This window comes from Nyctereutes procyonoides, unplaced genomic scaffold, assembly GCF_905146905.1.
Source record: "Nyctereutes procyonoides isolate TBG_1078 unplaced genomic scaffold, NYPRO_anot_genome, whole genome shotgun sequence".
Classification (NCBI taxonomy): domain Eukaryota; kingdom Metazoa; phylum Chordata; class Mammalia; order Carnivora; family Canidae; genus Nyctereutes; species Nyctereutes procyonoides.
Window position 1 is genome coordinate 14,367,126 of NW_026575025.1, and position 20,787 is coordinate 14,387,912.

Here is a 20,787-nt window from a genome sequence, read left to right on the forward strand (position 1 = left end):
TATTTATTTTTATTTTTTTTTAATTTTTATATTTTATATTTTTTTTTAGTTACTGAGGCACTACTCAGCCAGAAGCAACCTTATCCTACTAATAAAGTCTCCAAGCATTTGTAAAATACTTTTCTTTCCTCTGAACTCTGAAAGCTGACTGTCCCCAAGGAGTTAACATTCCATCTTAAAAACACATTTCTATTGCTAAGTAGGAGAGGAGCAAACTGTTTTATGGCATATTCCATATTCACAGCTGCATATAAAATATATATACATATTGTCAAATATTTGAAATGACTGGGATGGGATTATGGCAAACTGTATGTTTGTTTGCTTTTGGTGGAAATATTTCTGAAATGTTACATTGTTTATAAGAAGTATACAAGTAAATGTAGGTCATCAGAGAGGGGATGGAGAAGGAACTCAATGGCTGAAATACAGCAGTGGGAGCAGTGGGAAGATTAACCACATAAATCTTTTTTTTTTTTTAAGATTTTATTTATTTATTTGACAGAGAAAGAGAGCACAAGCAGGGAGAGCAGTGGGCAGAGAGGGAGAGGGAGAAGCAGGCTCCTTGCTGAGCAGGGACCCTGACATGGGGCTCCATTCAAGACCCTGGGATCATGACCTGAGCCAAAGGCAGGTGCTTAACTTTTATTTTATTTTCATTTATTTATTTTTAAAGATTTTATTTATTCATTCATGAGAAACACACACAGAGAGAAAGAGAGGCAGAGACACAGGCAGAGGGAGAAGCAGGCTCCATGCAGGGAGCCCGACGTAGGACTCCCACGGTCCCACGATCCCCGGTCTCCCCGGTCTCCAGGATTGGGCCCTAGGCTAAAGGCAGTGCTAAACTGCTGAGCCACCTGGGCTGCCCTTGTTAGGTTTTTTTAGATCACTTGTTCCAATTACAGGATATGGGGTCTTACATGGTTTATTTAAACATTGTACCTTTTCTTTTCTAATAACTCTTAAGATCTTGACAGTGCAGCTGATTACCTATAGTCTCTCTTTCCCTAGAACTTTATTCTAGGCTTTTAAACCAGGACTTAGGGATCCCTGGGTGGCGCAGCGGTTTGGCGCCTGCCTTTGGCCCAGGGCGCGATCCTGGAGACCCGGGATCGAATCCCATGTCGGGCTCCCGGTGCACGGAGCCTGCTTCTCCCTCTGCCTGTGTCTCTACGCCTCTCTCTCTCTCTCTCTCTCTGTGACTATCATAAATAAAAAAAAAAAAAAATTTAAAAAAAAAAATAAATAAACCAGGACTCAGCATACTATGGCCTGGGGCAAATCTAGCCTGTTTTTCCCTTGAGCTAAGAATAGCTTTACATTTTTACATGGTTAAAAAAAATCTACAAAAAATATTTTGTGACACATGAGTATGATATGAAATTCAAATTGTCCTCAGTATTACTGGAACACAGCTGCATCCATTCACTGACAAATCATCTATGGCTCCTTTCATACTACAATGCCCAAGTGGAGTACAGGCACATGTCAAAGATAATATAGGTTTGATTCCAGACCACCACAATAAAGAAATACTGCCATAACGTGAGTCAAATGAATTTTTTGGTTTCCTAGGGCACATAAAACTTATGTTTACACTGTACCGTACTCTACAAAGTGTTCACTACCTTTATATCTAAAATACCCTACATATTTATCTTAATTAAAAAATAATTGCTGGGGTACCTGGGTGGCTCAGTAGGTTGGGCATCTGACTCTGGTTTGGGTTCAGGTCATGATATCAGGGTTGTGGGGGCCATTCCTGCACTGCCTTGGGCTCCATGCTCATCAGGGAGTCCGCCTGAGAGTCTCTCTCCACCTCCCCACAAATAAATAAATCCTTTAAAAAAATGAAAAAAAATTGTTAAAAATCATCTGAGCCTTCAGTGAGCCATAATCTTTTTGCTGGAGGAGGGTCTTGCCTCAGCAGTCCTGCCGCTGCTTCACCATGCACTTGTGTGTTATGGAGATGGCTGCTTTCCTTAAACCTCATGAACCAACCTCTGCTAATTTCAGACTTTTCTTGGGCAGCTTTCTCACCACTCAGCCTTCATAGAATTGAAGAGTTTTGGCATTGCTATGGGTTAGGCTTTGGTTTATAAGGAGTGTTGAGGCTGGTCTGATCTTCTATCCAAACCACTCAAACTTTTTCTGTATCAGCAACAAGACTGCTTTGCTTTATTTGTGGGAACACCAGAGCAGCACTTCTAATTTCCTTCAAGAACTTTCCTTCACGTTCACAACTTGGCTGTTTGGCACAAGAGGTCTAGCTTTCAGCCCATCTTGACTTTTGACAGGTCGTCTTCACTAAGCTTAGTCATTCTAGCTTTTAAGTGAGAGACGTGCAACTCTTCTTTTACTTGAATATTCAGAGACCATTGTAGGGTTATTCACTTGCCTAAGTTCAACACTGTTGTGTCTCAGGGAATAGGGAAGCCAGAGGGGAGCAAGAGAGATGGGGGAGAGCCAGTCGGTGGAGCAGTCACAACATGCTGAACATCTATGGCCTAACTTTTCTCCCTAACGTGTGTGTGGTTCATTGTGCTTCCATTAATTACAATAGCAACATCAAAGATCACTGGTCACAGAGGACATAACAAATATAACCACAAAGAAAAAGTTTGCAATGTTGCAAGAATTACTAAAATGTGACAGACACAAAGCGAACAAATACTGCTAGAAAAAATGGTGCCAATAGACTTGCTCAACACGGGGTTGCCACAAACCTTCTATTTGTAAGAAACACAGTATCTGTGAAGTGCACTAAAGCAAGGTATGCTTATGGTTGCAACAAAGACCACATAGCCCTCAAAATCTATCTAGTGCTTCATAGAAAAAGTTTGCCAAACCCTGCTAAAATACTTCTGAATGATGTTTCACAGAGGAGCTTTCTGATGTGGTTAGGCTGCAATTCATGGCCCTCCCTGTATCTGTGCCTTTTACCAGGACATTTTGTAGTGCTTTCCTACCTGGGCTCTGGGCACAGTCATATGACTTGCTTTGACCAATGGGAGTCTAAGAGACACAACACAGAGGCTTGAAGTAAGTATTGCACAATGGGGGTTATTCTTCTGCTCCTTTGCCACTGTCATGTGAATGAACCCAGGCTAGTCCCTGGAGGATGACTCATGAGAACCAGAACACCCCAGTCATTCTAGCTGAGGTCAGCCTAGGTTTGCCAAAAGCCCCAAATCCCAAGATCATCACAGCTGCCTGGCTGACACACAAATGAGCAAGCCTAGCAGAAATCATCTAAACCAGTCCGATCAGCTGAACCCCAAGGCTCAAGAGCCACATAACTATTGTCACATGCCACTGAAGTTCAGTGGTGGTCTGTTACATATTATTCTGGCAATAGAAAACTGATACCATGAACACATGAATTTTAAAAGTTTTTTTTTGCCAAAACAGGTTAGGGATTTTTATTCTTCTGAGTGCAGTTTAGGGCTCTGATGGTGGGGAGAGTCTGAATAAAGCACAAAAGTCCAGGGGTATCTGAGTGGCTTAGTCAGTTAAGTAAGTGTCTGACTTTTGGTTTTGGCTCAGGTCATGATCTCAGGGTCTTGAGACTGAGCCCCATGTCAGGCTCTATGCTCAGTGTGGAGTTTGCTTGTCTCTCTCTCCCTCTGTTCCTCCTCCCCTGCTTGTGTGTGCATGTACACACACTCGAGCACTCTCTTGCTCTCATTTGTAAAAATAAATAAATAAATCTTTAAAAAACAAAGGCACAGAAATCTGGAATTCCAAGGGTTGGGGCGGGGCATCAGAATGCATTCTGAATTTCTACAAAAATAGCTTGTACTCATAATGGCATTCAGTAATACCTGTGTTTGTTCTGTGACTGAAGCTGCCCACTGGGTCAAGCAAATGCTAAGGCCAGGACTTGATATACCTCTTATCTGCGACACTAGACAGACTCCACCATTTATGGAAAAAGAATTCAATTTATTTCCTATTTATAAAGTGTTAAAAAAGTGCCTTGGGTATAGAATCTAAATGTCTACAGTGTGATGAGTTAGGAGCTCAAAAATATCACTCTTTGCATCCATTAATTATGTTTGCTGCAAAGAAACCAGGTGCCAGGAGCCCCTCCTGTACCAGGCTAAGTGATAGCTTCCTAAGGATCAAGCCTCACAGCCTTCTATGAGGAAGAGAAGTAGAGAGCAGGAAAGGAAAAGGGGCAGAACTGAGGTAGGAGGCCAGAGAGGGTTGTGTACTAAAGCCTGTATTGGGAAACACTTTAATTTGCAAGAGGGAAGATCTTCCTTCTTGACTACTAAACACAAGTGGTCTGAGCCTGTCCTACGAAAGTCACATTGCTTCCTGTGCATAGGGTAAACCCCACCCCACAGAGCCATAAATGTGGCCTCTGTCAGGAAGGAAAGGCACCCATCAGTGTGACAAGAAGCAGTCACCTTTGGACTTGTGTGAACTCCTTGCGCAGCCATAAAGAGTCCTGGTAGAAGCGAGGATCACCCAGTCTCACAGCGGTTCGTTTGTAGAAGTAACAGTATAGCACTGCTGCTGTGAACAATAAATAGGAAAGAAACTTCAGGGATGCTCCTGAATATTCATTACAGGCTAAGGACACAACCTAATAGGGCAAAGGAGCTCTGCCTCATGATTTCCCAGTGACTACTAGCAAGGGCAGTGGGCCATCATCTTTCCTGTTCTTGTCATGGCTGTTCCACTCATCCCATTCTGGCAATGATGGACTGGGAAAGCAAGGACCAAGGCCCTTAGCTGCCTGAGCCACAGGTGAGACCAAAGTGAGGCCTGAGGTTGCTCTGGTCCTTACCTAGTCTCTGGAATACAAATAGCGTTTGAAGTCCATCTGTCCAGACAAAGCGGTTGGAGTTTTTCCAGCGTAAGTTCTGAAGGAGACATGAGTAGAAAGGGAAAGTTTAGTGACCAGATGAGCTGCAGAAATGCCGCTTGGTTTTAAATCAGGCTAATATCGGGACACCTGGGTGGCTCAGCAGTTGAGCATCTGCCTTTGGCTCAGGGCATGATCCTGAGTCCGGGATTGAGTCCCATATCGGGCTCCCTACAGGGAGCCTGCTTCTCCCTCTGCCTAGGTCTCTCTGCCTCTCTGTGTTTCTCATGAATAAATAAATAAGAATCTTAAAAAAAAAAAAACAGGCTAATCTCACCCTCCTTCTTCCTTCCCACAACTCCCAGGAGTATTTCTCAAAGGAGCTTCAAACTCCCTTTTCTGTGCAAAGGAAATATCCTTTTAACTCTGAAGGAGGAAGTTTGAACTTAGCTACTTATTCCCTTTCATTCCATGGCCTTTTCCAAGGAGAAGTGCTACACATTATCTCAGGACTGCAGTGTTGGTCACTGTCTGGCCTTGAAGATCTCAGGCTCAGTTCCTGTCAGATTAAGGCTTAGTGTACTCAGGATTTAATCAGATTAACAGCTTTATAGTACAAAGCACAAAGCCAGGACCTATTTTGGTCCCAGGACCCAGAGAAGAGACAATCCTTTTCAGGAAGCACCTAGAGAGACTCTGGCACTGCTGTTTCTTTCCTGTGAGCCCTACTTCTCTCTGTGGAATAACAAGGGCAACTTAAGAAGGTTTAGTCTAAAAAGGTGGCTTTATTTTTTTTTAAAGATTTTATTTATTTATTCATGAGAGACAGAGAGAGAGAGAGAGAGAGAGAGAGAGGCAGAAACAGAGGCAGAGGAAAAGCAGGCTCCATGCAGGGAACCTGACATAGGACTGGATCCTGGGTCTCCAGGATCACACCCTGGGCTGAAGGTGGCGCTAAACCGTTGAGCCATCCGGGCTGCCCCAGAAGGTGGCTTTAGTAGAGAAGTGACTAGGGAAGCCTCCTGGGCTTTTCTTGTGTTGGATCAAGAGGAGTACTTGGGAAACATAGGTGATGTTTCCAAAGAGATGGAACAGTTCATGAAGCAGGAGAAATCTGGAACCATGAAAACTGGGATCTACTGTGAGGCCATGCTGGCACCTTGGAGAGGAGTCCTTCTGGTATAAGTGATGAGAACAGAGTAGAGGGCATGAGGTACTAAAGGGCAAGTGGCACTCCTGGCACAGTCATTTCCCACGGGACACTGATATCTAACAATATCTTGTCCCAACACCTACCTGCCCAAACAGCTAATGATGAAACAGAGTCCCCTTCCTGTTTTACCTCTGGCAGGACTGTTTGGGGCAAAGGTGAATGGAATATTCCAGAAGCGTCCCCTAACTCTTGGATAAGGCAATCCTTTAACATGAAAGGTTGGGCAGAAGTGCTTTATGCAACTCACATATTCCCAAGCCCAGGTGGCACCACATTCATTCACCACAAACACACCTGTTTCCTGTCAAGGATTCTGTGAGATATAAAAGAATGATGCTGAATTCCTAGGGAAAAGATACTCCTTGCTCCTTAAGCTCTGCTCTTACCATGACCCAGACATGAAGGGAGATGCTGAGGGCAAAGTACACAGCTGTGAGGATGATGGTCCCTTTGAACTTGTGGAATAGGAGGTTGACCAAGCCAGCCTGGAAGACGAAGGTGTTGAAGAACATGAGGAAAATGATGATGATGTTGAAGAGGACTGCGATATCCTGGATGCTGTGGACATCAAACAAAGTACAGCCAAATGGAGGTCTGTGTGATGATCCAAGAGCTGGCTCTGAGTCCTAAGGGACACCATGAAGTCTGGTCCCCCTGTGCTCTAGCACTCTGAACCCCCCCCCCACACACACACAGGTGTTATGGGCCTTTAGGGCCCAAATGACATGAGGTTTGAACTACCTGCAGGCCCCATCAGTGAGGCGCAGCCCACAGACAAGGCTTCCCTGCTCTGATGCTCTTAACCTTCTAGACACTTGGGAGGAGAAGCTGCTTTCTTCCCTATGTCTAAAAAAAGCCAGTACCACCTGTCACACATTTCCATCTAGTGAGATGGCAATGCCTTTCTCCTAATCTTGGCACGGCCGGTGTCTTATTGCCATTCAAGTCTCAGTTCTGATGTCCCCTCTTCAGAAGGCCTCCTTTAACTCTACTGCCTTAGGTAGCCCTCCCCTCTCCACCCCATCCGCTTTCCATCCACTGTATGACATTTGTTACTATTCAAAATTATCTTTAAAAAAAAAAAAATGTAGGGCAGCCCGGTGGCTCAGTGGTTTGACACCACCTTTGCCCCAGAGCCTGATCCTGGAGACCTAGGATTGAGTCCCATGTCGGGCTCCGTGCATGAAGCCTGTTTCTCCTGTGTCTCGGCCTCTCTCTCTCTCTGTGTGTGTGTGTCTCTCATGAATAAATAAATAAAATTTAAAAAAAATAAAATAAAAATAAAAAATAAAAAAATGTATTCGTTGTCTCTTTCCACTTGAGTGGAAACTCCATGAGAGCAGGAAATTGTCAGCTTTACTGCTGCACCTGGAATACTGTCTGGTAGGCCAATGAACACTTGTTGAATGAAGGAAGACAGTGTCAAACACCAGTTTTCTTTCTTTCTTTCTTTCTTTCTTTCTTTCTTTCTTTCTTTCTTTCTTTCTTTCCTTTTTTAAGGATTTTATTTATTTATTCATGACAGAGAGAGAGAGAGAGAGAGAGAGAGAGAGAGAGAATGAGGCAGAGACACAGGCAGAGGGAGAAGCAGGCTCCATGCAGGGAGCCTGACATGGGACTCGATCCCGGGTCTCCAGGATCATGCCCTGGGCTGAAGGCAGGCGCTAAACTGCTGAGCCACCGGGGCTGCCCAAACACCAGTTTTCTATTGATAACTAGCCTCATGGAGTCTGTAAGCCACTGGGGAAGAAAAATGCCAACAGCTTCTAACCCATATATATAACTGATAGAACTGCCCTTTTAACCTGTGGTTCTGTAATCCTCTTTCATGACAATGTAAGACAATATTTCTACTCACAGATAGAGAAAATGACCCTCTGACTGCTCCCTGGATCCCAGACCCTTGTTAGAGGTATATAAATACAGGACCCTTGACATGTCTATGGAGTACCCAAGACATGCAAAATTTTATTTTCCCTGAGGTTTCTCTATTAATAACTTTAAAATGCTAAATCACAATTGTCAGCTGTCCAGTCCCACCCACTGAACTCACATGAAGAGCACCAGCTGGATGACAGGAGCCATCCGGAGTAGCTCCGAGAAGGAATTGACAAAGAGGTCATAGGACAGCAGCAGGAACTGCAGTGAGAGCACCAGGCTATAGTTACTGGTCTGGAGCATCTTCCTTTTGCTTTATTGGGCCCCCAGGGGCACATTCCACAATTTCCCAAAAGAAAGCTCCTGGCTTTCTCCCCAGCACTGAGGGAGAAGCACTAGTTCCTCAGATCAGAGCTGTTTACCTTGAAGACAAGGGCCTGTTGGGGAGGGGGGGGAGAAATTCATTAATACAGTAAATATTTATTGAGGCTCTAATCCATGCCAGGTGTAGGTGCTTGGGATACGTCAATGACCAAAACCACTACCATGTCCCAAGTGACCCAACTAGTCACTCCTTCTGGGGAGCGTTATCCTCAAACTTTCTCCATGCCTGGAAACTTCTAAATGCAGAGCTCTTTCTTTTTTCTTTAAGTTTTAATTTGTTTATTCTTTTTATGTAATCTCTACACCCAATGTGGGGCTCAAACTCATGACCCAGAGACCAAGAGTCACATGCTCCTCCAACTGAGCCAGCTGGGCGCCCCAATGCAGAAATCTTTCTAACCACTTTTGAGTTCAAAGGAATCTAGGAGTACTACAAGGAGTGTCTGTCTGGTTGTGCAATTAATACTAACTCTAATACTAACTGCAGCAGCAAGCCTTTATATATCACTTACAATATGCCAGGGACTATTTTAAGTAATCGCTACAGCCAAAGCGGGGCTCAAACTCTTGACCCTGATCCCCGTTATCAAATCACATGCTCCACCAACTGAGCCAGCCAGGCACCCCTGCCTGGGGCTATTCTAAGCACTAAAATTCTGTAAATCTCACAATAACCGTGTGAAGTAGAAGATTCACTATTATCACTCTACCCCTTATGCAGTTAGGACAACTGAGGCTCAGAGAGGTAAAATAATTTGTCCCAGCTCACAGAGCTGGGATTGGGATTCAGGCAGCCTGGGTCCAGAGTCTGTGCTCCTAACTACTCCCCAAAGCTGCCTCTCACATAACAGATGGGCTGATAGGTAGCTAGGTGGGAAAGATGTCGGAGCCAGAGAAGTAGGAAGGGGTGCAGGAGGTGAGCAAGAAATAGTGCTCTCCTGCGAGACTCTGTTTAAGGTGGCAACAACAGGGTGGCACCATATCAGGGGAGCCTGGCCTTTGCTTTCGCGTATTCCAAGGCCCAGAAATTGCTCTGGGGGTGTCCTGGGACCCTTCCACCTCGGTCAAATCTCTAAGCAAATTTCAAAATGCTCTGAAGCGTCAGAGCACAAGACTAAACTAACATCTGTGAGACGTTTTGCAATTACTGTTCAAGAGGTAGGTTCCTTATCCTACACCCGTCTTGAGCACCAGCCATTGGAGTGACTGTAATCCCCGGCGTCACACAGAGGCTCTGACAGGTTCAGGAACCGCATCCACCTCCCCTGGTGGAGAAGCGCCCCCGGAACGGCTGCAGGGCGACACTGTCTCTAAGCCCAGCTCCCTCATCCATCAAGCGGCACTGGCAGCTACCACCTACTACCAGCTCTATGGTAAACGTGGCGGCCAGGACAACTCGGCAAAGGGGAGAAAGGATGATTCCCTCCGTTCTCCAGGCAAGAGCACTTGCACAGGGCCGGAGTTCGAGTCCGCCCCGGGTCGCCTCGCAGCGAGGGCGGACACCCAGCCCGCGCGCTAAGCCACGACGCCCCCGCGCCCGGCTGGCTGCCCGCAGCACGCCCACCGCCGCCGCCGCCGCCGCAGGGCAGCAGCGATTCGCGCGGTGACCAAGCCGTCTGGGTCTGTCCGCAGCTCCCCCTTCCCCGCGTCCCCTTTGTCCCCAGGGCAGTCCTCCTCTCGGGCCTCCGCATCCACTTCGTACGGGCGCTACCTTGGCAAGAAACCCGCCCGCACGGCAGCGACAGGAATTCCGACTCGGGCCGTCCCACCCGCTCCTCCGGCGCGCTCACCTCCGAGCCCCGACGTCGGTTGTCATGGGGACGCCGTCCCGGCTTCCGGAAACCGCTTTTAAATCCCGGAAGTAGGGGGCGGCCGCGGGCTCCGTCGGCCCCGCGCGCCCGCCGGCCCTCGGCGTCCCCTCCGCTCTGCGGTCGGCCGGGCCGCCGGGTTCGGGCGGGCCCTCTCGCGCCCTCGCAGCGTCGCCGCATCCAGCCCCTGCCCTTCCCAGCGGCTGCCCGCGGCCTCGCTGGAGGCCAGCCCCCGGCGAGAGGTTTGGCGTCCGCCGAGCGCGACATGGGGGTGAGGGACCGGGCCGAGCGGTGGCGGCGCTCCCCGGGGAGGGAACGCCTCGGAGGGCGTGGGGCTGGGAGCGTGGGGCTGGGAGCCGGCGGCCTGGGACTCCATTTCCCAGGCGGCCGCGGGCGCGACCGGAAGCGCCGTGCGTCTATAAGAGGAAGGTGGCGCGGCTCGCCTTCCCTGCGGCGGCGGTGCCGGGCGCGCGGGGCGCGGAGGGTTCCCGGCTGCTTGGGCCTGGAGTCCCGGTAGCCGCGGCGCCGGGTGGCGACGGAGGCGGGCCTCGGAGACCCCTGCGACCCACCGTGGTTCGGGGGTGAGAAGGAGCTCGAGTGGGGAGTTCGGGGAGCTCGAGTGCTGGGTCCACTACCGCCCTGCCTTGCGCGGTCGCTCGCTACCCTTCCCTTGGCCTCAGCTTTCCCTTGTAGGAAACGGGACGCCGTCGTCTGTGCCCTTCCTCCTGCAGGTGTGGTGTGGTTGTACGGGCACGAAAGCTCTTCGGAAGTCGCTGGCAGCAAGCGGAGCCCGTCGCCCTAATTGTCACCCGAAGGCTAGCTGGGACCAGTAAGCGGCCCTTCGTCCCCGCAGAGGGCTCTGGGGTAGGGGATCCGGGCTCCCGGAGCCGTTCTCGGGGCACCAGAGCCAGACCCGAGCAGCCCGAGCAGCCCGAGCAGTCCGCAGTCCGGGAGGGCGGGGCTGTCATCCCTGCGGCGCTAAGGAGCGCCTTGCTTTTCTACCTCCCGATTGGAATCTAGGGAACCCGACTTTGCAGAAGCTGCGTTCGGACTCGAGGAGTCCTTGGAGCTGAGGGAAGCGAACCTGGGTTCCTGTACCGGCTGTGCCACTCACCGTGGCCAAGCCACTTTCCTTCTTTGGGTCCCAGTGATTTTGATCTGTAAGAGAAGAGTTTAGGACTTGAACCCGAAGTCTGATTCTCAGGATTCCCAAGCCCTCCACCATTCATCTGGGAAGTGGGGGCAACAAACTGGCTTTCTGTTCCTTCATCCACTTGTAGTTCTAAATTTTAAAAGTAAGTATTGTTAAGAATTCGGAATAGAGTCCTTTTTCCTAAGATGGAAATGGCTGAATGGAAACTTACTCATTTCCTGCGCAGGGGCCTGATCTGTTTTACTGCAACCAGGCAGAACCCTTTTTTGTCAAGGGACCGAGGAGAGTATTAGGTTGGAGAGTACATCTCTTAGATTGTGGTCGACCAAGTTTGATGCACCGCCTGCATGGTTTTTACGTTTTTAACTGATTAACAGAAAGAAGAAGGATAATATTTTGTGATGCATAAAAATGATATGAACCTGAAATTTCAGTGCCCATAAATAAGCATTTTGGGGAACATGGCTGTGTTCTTTTGTGAAAGTATTGTCTATGATTGCTTTTGCACTACATCAGAAGAGTTGCTGACACAATCATGAAAGAGGCTACAGCCTGCAAAGCCTAAAGTATTTACCATTCCGGCCCTTGATAGAAGAGGAGCTGATCTGCCTTAGAATGGGGCTTTACAAAGTGAGGGCAGAATCAGAGACCAAACTATGGTGAGCCCATCCTGAAATCATAGCACAGCCTACTTTCATGGAATAAATGAGAGAACATTTTCAGAGTTTGGGCTGCAGTTTTCACTGCATTCTTTTTTTCTCTTCTTTCGTACTCTCTGGCAGAGGAAGGGCTCATCTGTGTACTGTGAACAGTCTAACATCACAGCCCTCTGTCAGAAAAGTGTCCCCATGGTGAACTCTTAAGTCTGTCCCAGAGCAGTAATCCAGACTCTGTTGTAGAAGGGTGGATACAGCCCTTTTGGATTATATTTACTTTTGTTTTTTCTTCTCCGAAGGAAAAGGAAGTCATGAAAGATAATTGTCTGATGGATCCAACCTGCTGACCAGGTGCTTCATGCTGACTTCACTGGGGGATGACTGAACATCTGGTGACTTGAAACTTTCTCTGCTCTTACAGAGACTAAGGGGACACCTCTGAAGCTGGGTGGCAAATCTCTGAGCTCTGTAGTTGAGCCACAAAACTTCTATGAAGATGGTGGTGTTATGGTGTTATCTACCCTCAGCCTTATGGAACTTTGTTTTTCCCCCAGCCCCTCGAGTCTTCTCTTCTCAGTGATTACTGCCAACTTGGGTCACATTGAGCATTCAGTGTCTGTTTCTGTTTCTAGTTAGGTGGACACCTGCCATGGAGTGAGTTGGCATGGCATAGTATCAGGGCTACCAAGAGGCCTGGCCTGGCATGGAGGCCACAAGCTTCAGGCTGTAGCTTATAGGTAGGATGGACTGCTGTGACAATAGTTGAATACTTTGCCCTTACAAGGTCCTCATGGACATTTTCTCACTTGCTCTTCTGACAGTCTATGGTCAAGGAAAAAACAGGAGCCTTAAAGCCAAACAGACAAGGGTTTGAAACTTCCTGCCCATTTCCTGGGTCCTAATGCTGGCATTTAATCTTCCTGAGCCTTAGTTTCCTCATCTATAAAATGGAGATGATAACTTCTCACAGGAGCAAATGAGATCATGGGTTCTAGTGGGGTGTCTGCTCATGGCTGCTCTTCAGTGTATTCTCATTACCATGCTTTTCTTTCAGATGAGAAGAATGAGTCCTACCAATGCTAAGTGATTTGCTCAAGGTGCCCCACTTCATAAGAATTGGAGCCTTGGCCATCACTCTGTCAGTCTGCCACTAAGTCTACAGGGTGAGGAATCAAGTGTCTTATCTCCTTGGGAGTTCTTAGCTGTTTAAGGGACCTGCCTTTTTTTCTGTTGGCTGGTTCAGATAGAGAGGTATCAACTGCAGGATGTCCTAGTGTCTCCTCCTTGGTGTTAGTCCGTGGGACAGGCTGACTGCCTTGAGAACTGGGCCCATACTGCCTACATGTTAGCTGAGAGCAGAGATGGTCCTGTGGCTTTGTGTATTTGCCTGCTAGCCCTCATGCCCAGTTGCCTGGTTTGTAAGAGCAGCTGCTCAGGGCTCTAGATGTTTGTCTGAAACCAGAGCTGGTTTCTGACTTTATCAGGGACATAGAAAAATCTCAAAATAAACTCATGCTTTCTAGACCATGAGTTCTTGCTTCCTCTTTTCTCCTCTGAACTTTCCGCAGAGGAAGAGAAAGCAGAAGTCTCAGGCCTAGGACATCTGAGGCTTGTCCAATTCAAGGTGTAGAGTGTGGGGACTCTAGAGTGAAGGCCTGGTCTTACTTCCTCAATAGGAGGGTTAGCCCCATAGAGTTCACCAGCTGCTGAAGAACTTTCCTATAGAAGTGGGAGATCATAGGACTTCCTGTCAGCTGGCCTAATAGCAGGGTGTTTGCTCCTTGTAGATTATAATTTTTCCACCTTCTGTTAGAACCGAGGGCCTAGGCATTTGTGTGATCTAGCCTGGGTTTGGATTCCTGCCCCTTCTTTTCAGTGGGATAGGGTGGGGTGGATTCTTTACCTTTTGGTCCTGTGAAGAGAGGCTAATCCCAGGGCTTTGGGCCAAGAGCCTTGAGCCAGAGCTGCCAGGTACTGGGGTGGGGCCATCCTTACTGTCCATAACCAGAGATCAGGACTTCCAAGTCTCATGGGGCAGTGCCCAGGCTGGTAGCAGGAGAGCTAAAGTGAAAAGTGTCCACACTTCCAGCAAGAGCAAGCTCAGTGTTACCTCCTTTAGCTATTATGTGGGATACACTCAAGCCAGCAGAGCCAGCAGGGACATGTGACTTATGCTTCTTCCAGGAGCACCTAATCAGAATGGCTGTGGGATGGTTCTACTTGTCCTTTTACTCACTGTGGTTCCTGGGCTTGATGTGCATCATCCTCACCATCTATTGGGTGCAGTTGTGGCATGGTGGCTTTGCCTGGGATGGCACCCTTCTCATGTTCAACTATCATCCAGTATTCATGGTTGTTGGCTCAGTGGTACTCTACAGTGCTGGTGAGTACGAGGTCATGGGAGACATACTGTGGCCCAGCCCTGGCTGTGGTAGAGCTTTTGTCACTGTTGAGTTATTGGGGCTATGAGAGTAGGACAGATTGGGCTGTTTCTGAGCCCAGGTATCATTTGTAGGAAAAAGTGGTGAGAATGGGGGCATCTGAGAAGGGTGCCTTTACAGATACTCTAAGGTAGGGGTTGGCAATATTTTTCTATAAAGGATCAGAGAGTAAAGGCTTCGCAAGCCATATGACCTGCATTGCAACTGGTTATCTATCTGCCATAGATAACCGGAAAACATGAATGTGGCTGTGTTCCAATAAAGCTTTACTTAAAAAAACAGCTGGATTTGGCCCGTGAGCTGTAGTCTGCCAACTTCTGCTTTAGGGAGAGGAAGACTGAAGCCTCTCGTCCCCCAGTCAGGATTACATGAGGGAACTGCTTACTCTGCCAGACTCATCTGTGCCCCATGCATTCAGAGCTGGGCCTTGGGGCCCTGGTGAACCTCATCTCCCCACCTGTAAAATGGGAACAATGACAACATGGATCATAGCAGCTTATCCTGTGTACTTCAGATACATCATCCTGTTTTGTTCTTCCAAGAAGCCTGTGAGATGGGCTGTGCTGTTATCCCCATGTTACAGATGAGGACATGAGATTTTTTTTTTTTTTAAAGATTTTATTTATTTATTCATAGAGACACACAGAGAGAGAGGAAGAGGCACAGGCAGAGGGAGAAGCAGGCTCCATGCAGGGAGCCTGACGTGGGACTCAATCCAGGGTCCCCAGGATCAAACCCCGGGCTGCAGGCGACGCTAAACCGCTGCACCACTGGGGCTGCCCGACACTGAGATTTAGAAACAAGATGTCAAATAGCCAAGAGGCAGAGCCAGGATGTGGACATAGGCCATCTAACTTTGCTAAAAGCCTGCATTTGTGACCACTAACAGTTGTGAGTATTCACTTAGAAAAAAATAATGAATGTGACATTGCTTTTTTACCTGCAGAGCTGCACACAAGTGCATATATGATGCAACGACAGACTGGCAGATTGATAAACCTACTCCTCCCTTTTTACTACTATGTTTTCTTCCCGTGTCATGGCCAACTGCTATCCCAGCAATGACGCAGGGATAGGAGATGCTGAGGAGGGGGTGCTGCATCCCAGCATCTCCTTCTCCCCTGGTTGGGAAGCTGTGTGGGGCCATGTCAGGTTAGTTCCCCCAGTGTGGAGGGGAGCACGAGGGGAAGAGTCTGGGCCCTGGGACATTCTCTCCCGCAGCGTCACTGCTGTACCGCCTGCCGCAGTCGTGGGTGGGGCCGAAGCTGCCATGGAAGATCGGCCACGCCATGCTGCACCTGCTGGCCTTCATCCTGACCGTGCTGGGGCTGGTGGCCGTCTTTCAGCTCCACCGCCGCTCCAGGATCACCAATCTCTACTCCTTGCACAGCTGGCTGGGCATTGTCACCGTCTTCCTTTTTGCCTGCCAGGTGCGTTCTCCCCTTTGGGTTCCTGTTACTGGCTGGTGGCCATGGGCTCTGGTTGGGGCTTTCCTTGCACCCATGCCACACACTCCCTCTGCTCACTGCCTGGACACAGTCCCACAGGCCACATCCCCATAACAGTGGCAGCCTAAATAGCCATAGGACACTGCTGCTTCCCACACTCATCCGTTCCTGCTCTTACCCATCACACTACTCCTCTGTCATTCCGGAGTATGCTGAGCTAACTTCATCACAGCATGTGCCACACTGACTCTAGGTAGTCTTTTCCACCTTTCCCATTCCCACCTTTCTTTGAACTGGAAGCAATTCTGGAAGCGGTTTTTGCATTTTGACATCAACCCCGTATGAGCAAGGAGTCTTAGGGGCCAGGACTGGAAGGAAGCAGAGACACACAGGGATGGCTGGGATTTTAGGAGACTGGGCTCATAGCTAAGCATTTCATGGGATGTGCTGGTTTGGCTGAGCAGCCAACCACAGCATGAAAGCTGGAGTGGCAGGCACCTAGTGGGAGGTTTGAGCCAGTAACAAAGGGTGAGGGACCACCGCAGGGCAGGAGGTGCCAGGGCAGGGGGCTGTGGGATGGCCTGGGGCACCACTGGGCACAGCACAGTGTGGTCAGGCACCTCCTCCCTGTGTCCACAGTGGTTCTTGGGCTTTGTTGTCTTCCTGCTGCCCTGGATGTCCGTGTGGCTGCGCAGCCTCCTTAAACCCATCCACGTCTTCTTTGGAGTCATCATCCTGTCTCTGTCCATCGCATCTGTCATTTCTGGCATTAACGAGAAGCTTTTCTTCAGTTTGTGAGTGGGGTGGGGGGCAACTCTAACATGGACGGGAAAGCATAGGGTCTTCAAAAGATGCACCCTGTGATCGTAGGACCTTGCCAAGGGAGGGGAGATTTGGGGGTTGAGCTTGTTCCTGATCTGGAGGGTCATGAAGTCTTTAGGTTGAGATTGGTAAATTGGTCAGCAAATATTTATTTACCTTCAGATTGACTTGGTGCCTACTATCTCTCAGAAACTATTCTAGGTACCTTAAATTGAATCCTTTAATCATTTATAACGTAGATACTGTTGTCATTGCCATTTGCGAATAAGGGAACTGAGGCACAGAGAGGTTAAGTAACTTACCCAAGGGCACACAGTGAGGAAGTGGCAGAGCCGGGGTTTCAGTTAAGATTGCAGCCTTCATGCCTAGCCACTACCGTCTCCCCATTCTTTTAAAGCAGGGGTATGGGTAGTGAAAGCAAATAAGATATGAAGTCAGACTTGGGTTTAGGCCTTGGCTGTGCCATTTACTAGTTGTCTGACTCTGGGCAAGGTCATCATGCCTCTTAGAGCTTTAGTTCTGTCAGAGGTAAAAAGCAGTCTGCAGATGTTTTTTTGTGGTGGTGGTAGGGACTTAGTACGTTAATGCTTCAGGTCACAGATGGTCCTTGGAAGCTTTTCTCACCATCTGCTAATGGTGTTGGGTCTCCTATTGGGCAAAAACAGGTGAAAAATCTTTCAGGGGCCCACATTATTTTGTCATTTTCAGGAACAATGCCACTGAACCATACACCAATCTGCCCAGTGAGGCTATCTTTGCCAACAGCCTTGGGATGCTGGTGGTGGTCTTTGGGCTACTGGTGCTCTATATCCTCCTGGTTTCATCTTGGAAACGCCCAGAACCAGGGATCCTGACTGAGGGACAGGTATGGCGTCCTGGTTTCCCCCTTCCAGTTTGGGATGGGGCCGAGTCTAGAGAAGACTCACCTAGGAAAGCCTTGGGCCTTGCTAGGAAGACCACTCAGTAACATTGTGGGAAACCCAGTATCTTGAAGGTGGGGTTGGGTTGGCTAATGGGGAGCACAGATATGAAAGCGCATCCCAGCCATTGTGACAAACATAGCTGTTTGGGCTCAGCAGCTCCTGGGGCCTGCCTCTTGGGAGAGGACAGGTGGACAGGATAAGTGACTTGGTCACTGGTAACTGAGGTCAGTCAGGAAATGGTAGAGTTGGGATCTATAGGCCAGATGTTTATGCCAGTCCCCTCCTCAAATTTCTGTGGTTTCATGAGGGGAAAATATGGCCTTCTCTCCCCCAAGAAAGTGCTTGAGCATGAAGAAAGGGTGTTGTAATTTCTACTTTTCCAGTCTTGGAGCTAGTCTTGAGGGGTAGGAGCTTATCTAGCAGGTGCTTGCTGAAGGGTGCAGTGCTTGGAGTAGGTTTTGCCTGTTCTTGGCCAACCTTCAGGCAAAGGTTGTGGTGAGATGGGGTGTGTGTCAGGCCAAGGGACATTGGGGCTTCCCTGAAAGATGAAGTGGCTTGCCTGGGGACCGCTCTACAGGTTGGGGGTTTTTCTGAAGAACTCAGGCCTGCACATTAAGGTGTGATGCCATTAACCCCTGTCTCTGCCTGTCTTTCCAGCCCCTGTTGCGTGATGGGGAGTGAAGCAGGAAGGGGCACCCAGGAGCAGGTGGAGGTGCTTCCCCTCAGAAGCTCTGCTCTGCCTGGGGCTCCTGTCTGGTTTCAGCGACAGACCTGCCTTGGGCTCTGGGCCCCAATCTCTTCTGGCCTCCATGTGGTGGTGGAGGGGGGTGGGGGGGGAGTCTGCTCATTCCACCAATTTGCTGCCCACCCTCCTTGCTTGGTGGCTTCGGCTTCTGTACTCCTTCCTGGCGTCACTTTCTTGGGTTCCTCATTCACTGTGGCCTCCTCCCTGCACCACAGCTGCTCATGCTGCCCCTGCTTTCTGTGTGGTCAGGCTGATTCCCCCTTTAGACCCCAAGGATGTGACAGAAAATCTTGACAGCTCAAAGGAGCCAGGAGTCAAGGGCAATCTGTATGTGAAGAGTGAGGTATCTGTATCTACACCAATCTGTATGATAATGGTGTCCAGCAGCTTTCCCTTAAAGGCATGTGTTTCATTTGAGCCGCCCCCACCGTGGGGTGGGCATCATCAGCCATCATCTCCATCCAGCCCACCAAGATGTGAGGCTGGGCACAAACATCTTGAGGTGATGGAAGTATGGGGGGAGAATGGCAGCAGAGCAGCTTCTGCAGAGAAGCTGAGCAGCTGACTGCTCTTTGCTGTTCTGTTTCATGTTGCCATGTTCCCTGTCTGCCAACATTGTGACCATGTGGCTCTGCTTCTTCTGCTACAGCTCTGGCCTAGATCCTGGCCTCCCCTATGACTTACATGCCCGTCACGGTCAGGCAGCCTGATGAACCCTGGTAGCCTCTTTTTCCAACAACATCCTGTCCAACAGGGATGATCCTCAAGGGTGCTTCAGATTTCCTTTGCTGCCCCTCACCAGATCAGGGCCTCTCTGCCTGTCCCGGGCAGGCTCAGCTTCGCTCTTTTGGCAAAGTGCCAACCCAGCTGATTTTTCACTCTCCCGCTCACCATAAAAAAGCCAAAGTTGTGGTACATTGTGCCCAGCGGACCCCCAGGGGCCACAGCCACTTTCCAAGGTGCTGAGTATCAGACTGCCTCATCTCCCCCTCTGGTGACTTGCTTGGCCAAACCCAGTCTCCTGTTATGCCAGAGGGTGAACAGCTGCTTGCCTCTTGAGGAGAAGCTGGGGTTAGGGTGAGGACGGGAGAAATCTTGTTCCTCTCTTAAGTGATGGCACTGTGGCTTTTCCTGCCCTCTCCAAATGAGCCCTGCCAGGTCCCAGGCTCCATACTGCTGTGCTTAATGACAAGTGGCACAATACCTGGGGGCTGGGATGCATTTACCCTTGGCAGGTGGAGAGGAGGCTGGCTGTCCACTCCAACCCCACACGGCCCGGTGTCAGCAGGACTGTGACTGAACTTCCGAGTGATGGACCCTTTGAAGCCATTGGGATAACTGCCAGACACCGGTCATGTGACCAGCGCCCCCTCTTTCCACATGGGTAGGCCTGTAACCTGAAGCTTGATTTCCATTTATCATGTTTTTAAGAAACAAAGCATCCTCTATTGTAATGACATTGTGGTTAAATGAGCTCTGGGAAACTTGTAAAAGCCTCTGGGGAGGAACAAACCAAAAGGCACCAAAGATCCCATGACTATCCTCCTGGAATGGTATAGCTTGTGGTGTGTGTGGATGTCCTTAGTAATGAAAAAGCTTCTGGGTACTTGTATAGCTCACAAGGAAGGAAATGTTTCCTGTTTTATAATCTGGAACTCAGAAAGGATAAGTGACTTGGTCACTGGTAACTGAGGTCACTCAGTCAGGAAATGGTAGAGTTGGGATCTATAGGCCAGATGTTTATGCCAGTCCCCTTCTCAGCTGCCGGGTATGTGCATCTGTGCACCCCAATCACCACAGGTAGTGATTGGAAACCCATGGTGCACATCCACGGGGGGACAGGGGGTCCTGAACAGAAGCCCAAGGATTGAGGGGGCCTGTAGCCAAGTTTGGGCAAAGCCCAAAACCTATGGAAAGCCCCCTTCCTACTGTGACCAGCTATAGACACCTCTTGGCAGTGGAGCAGATGACCCAGAAGGAGTTGGGTGCAGACACTGGTGATGATAGTAACTCTCAGCAAATAAGCACCTGGACCATACTTGAGTCCATTGGTTCATTTCAGTGCTTGTCCACATCCCTGAGATGGATACTGTCCTGATTTTACGAATTCCAAAAGGCTAAATAGTAAGTAGGCCTGAGTTTATGTAGCTGGTCTGAAGCAAAATCAGGATTCAATCATGCCCACGCCAGGCGTGTGCTGTACTGTCTCCACCATGCACCAGACACGGCAGCCCCCTCCCACTTGCCCACATGCCATCAGTGACTGCTCTAGAGAGACTAGAGGTTTTGCTTGGATGCAGTTTCTCTTCAACCACTGAGCTTCAGAATGTGGTGATACCTTCTGGCGTCGCACTTGCCCATTTGATTCCTGAAGAATACGTGAATTCTGTCAGTTGAGTGCTGAGAAAAGCACACCTTTCAGGTGTGGTGTGTGTACTGGAAACCAGGACTAGGGATCCCAGTAGAGCCAGCCCAGCTGCGACCCTGCCCTTGGGTG

General features: G+C 49.1%; 2 protein-coding genes across 24 annotated transcripts; one reads left to right on the plus strand and one right to left on the minus strand.

The window, feature by feature from the left end:
• Window positions 1-1,259: 1,259 nt before the first annotated feature.
• On the minus strand, window positions 1,260-10,159 carry TMEM138 (transmembrane protein 138). Of its 5 annotated transcripts, none has more exons than XM_055312987.1 (5): window positions 10,085-10,159; window positions 8,086-8,347; window positions 6,419-6,590; window positions 4,802-4,877; window positions 1,260-4,524 (listed from the first exon to the last, which is right to left on the minus strand). In XM_055312987.1, the coding sequence occupies exons 2-5, from the start codon at window positions 8,211-8,213 to the stop codon at window positions 4,415-4,417; spliced, it is 486 nt and encodes a 161-aa protein (XP_055168962.1). In that variant the 5' UTR covers window positions 8,214-8,347; window positions 10,085-10,159; the 3' UTR covers window positions 1,260-4,414. The 5 variants fall into 5 exon arrangements, with proteins under 5 accessions (XP_055168962.1, XP_055168944.1, XP_055168953.1 ...); XM_055312969.1 differs by having other exon boundaries at window positions 1,260-4,527; XM_055312978.1 differs by lacking the exon at window positions 10,085-10,159 and adding an exon at window positions 10,006-10,077 and having other exon boundaries at window positions 1,260-4,527.
• A 29-nt stretch (window positions 10,160-10,188) lies between these two features.
• Window positions 10,189-19,747, plus strand: LOC129501646 (lysosomal membrane ascorbate-dependent ferrireductase CYB561A3). 19 transcript variants are annotated; one of them, XM_055312852.1, is made up of 9 exons: window positions 10,460-11,397; window positions 12,211-12,303; window positions 12,544-12,648; window positions 12,966-13,074; window positions 14,096-14,294; window positions 15,574-15,782; window positions 16,440-16,594; window positions 17,331-17,487; window positions 19,526-19,747. In XM_055312852.1, exons 5-9 carry the CDS (start codon window positions 14,111-14,113, stop codon window positions 19,676-19,678), a joined length of 858 nt encoding a protein of 285 aa, XP_055168827.1. In that variant the 5' UTR covers window positions 10,460-11,397; window positions 12,211-12,303; window positions 12,544-12,648; window positions 12,966-13,074; window positions 14,096-14,110; the 3' UTR covers window positions 19,679-19,747. The 19 variants fall into 19 exon arrangements, with proteins under 19 accessions (XP_055168852.1, XP_055168794.1, XP_055168878.1 ...); XM_055312896.1 differs by having other exon boundaries at window positions 12,211-12,262; XM_055312877.1 differs by adding an exon at window positions 10,189-10,373 and having other exon boundaries at window positions 10,796-11,397; window positions 12,211-13,074.
• Window positions 19,748-20,787: the final 1,040 nt, after the last annotated feature.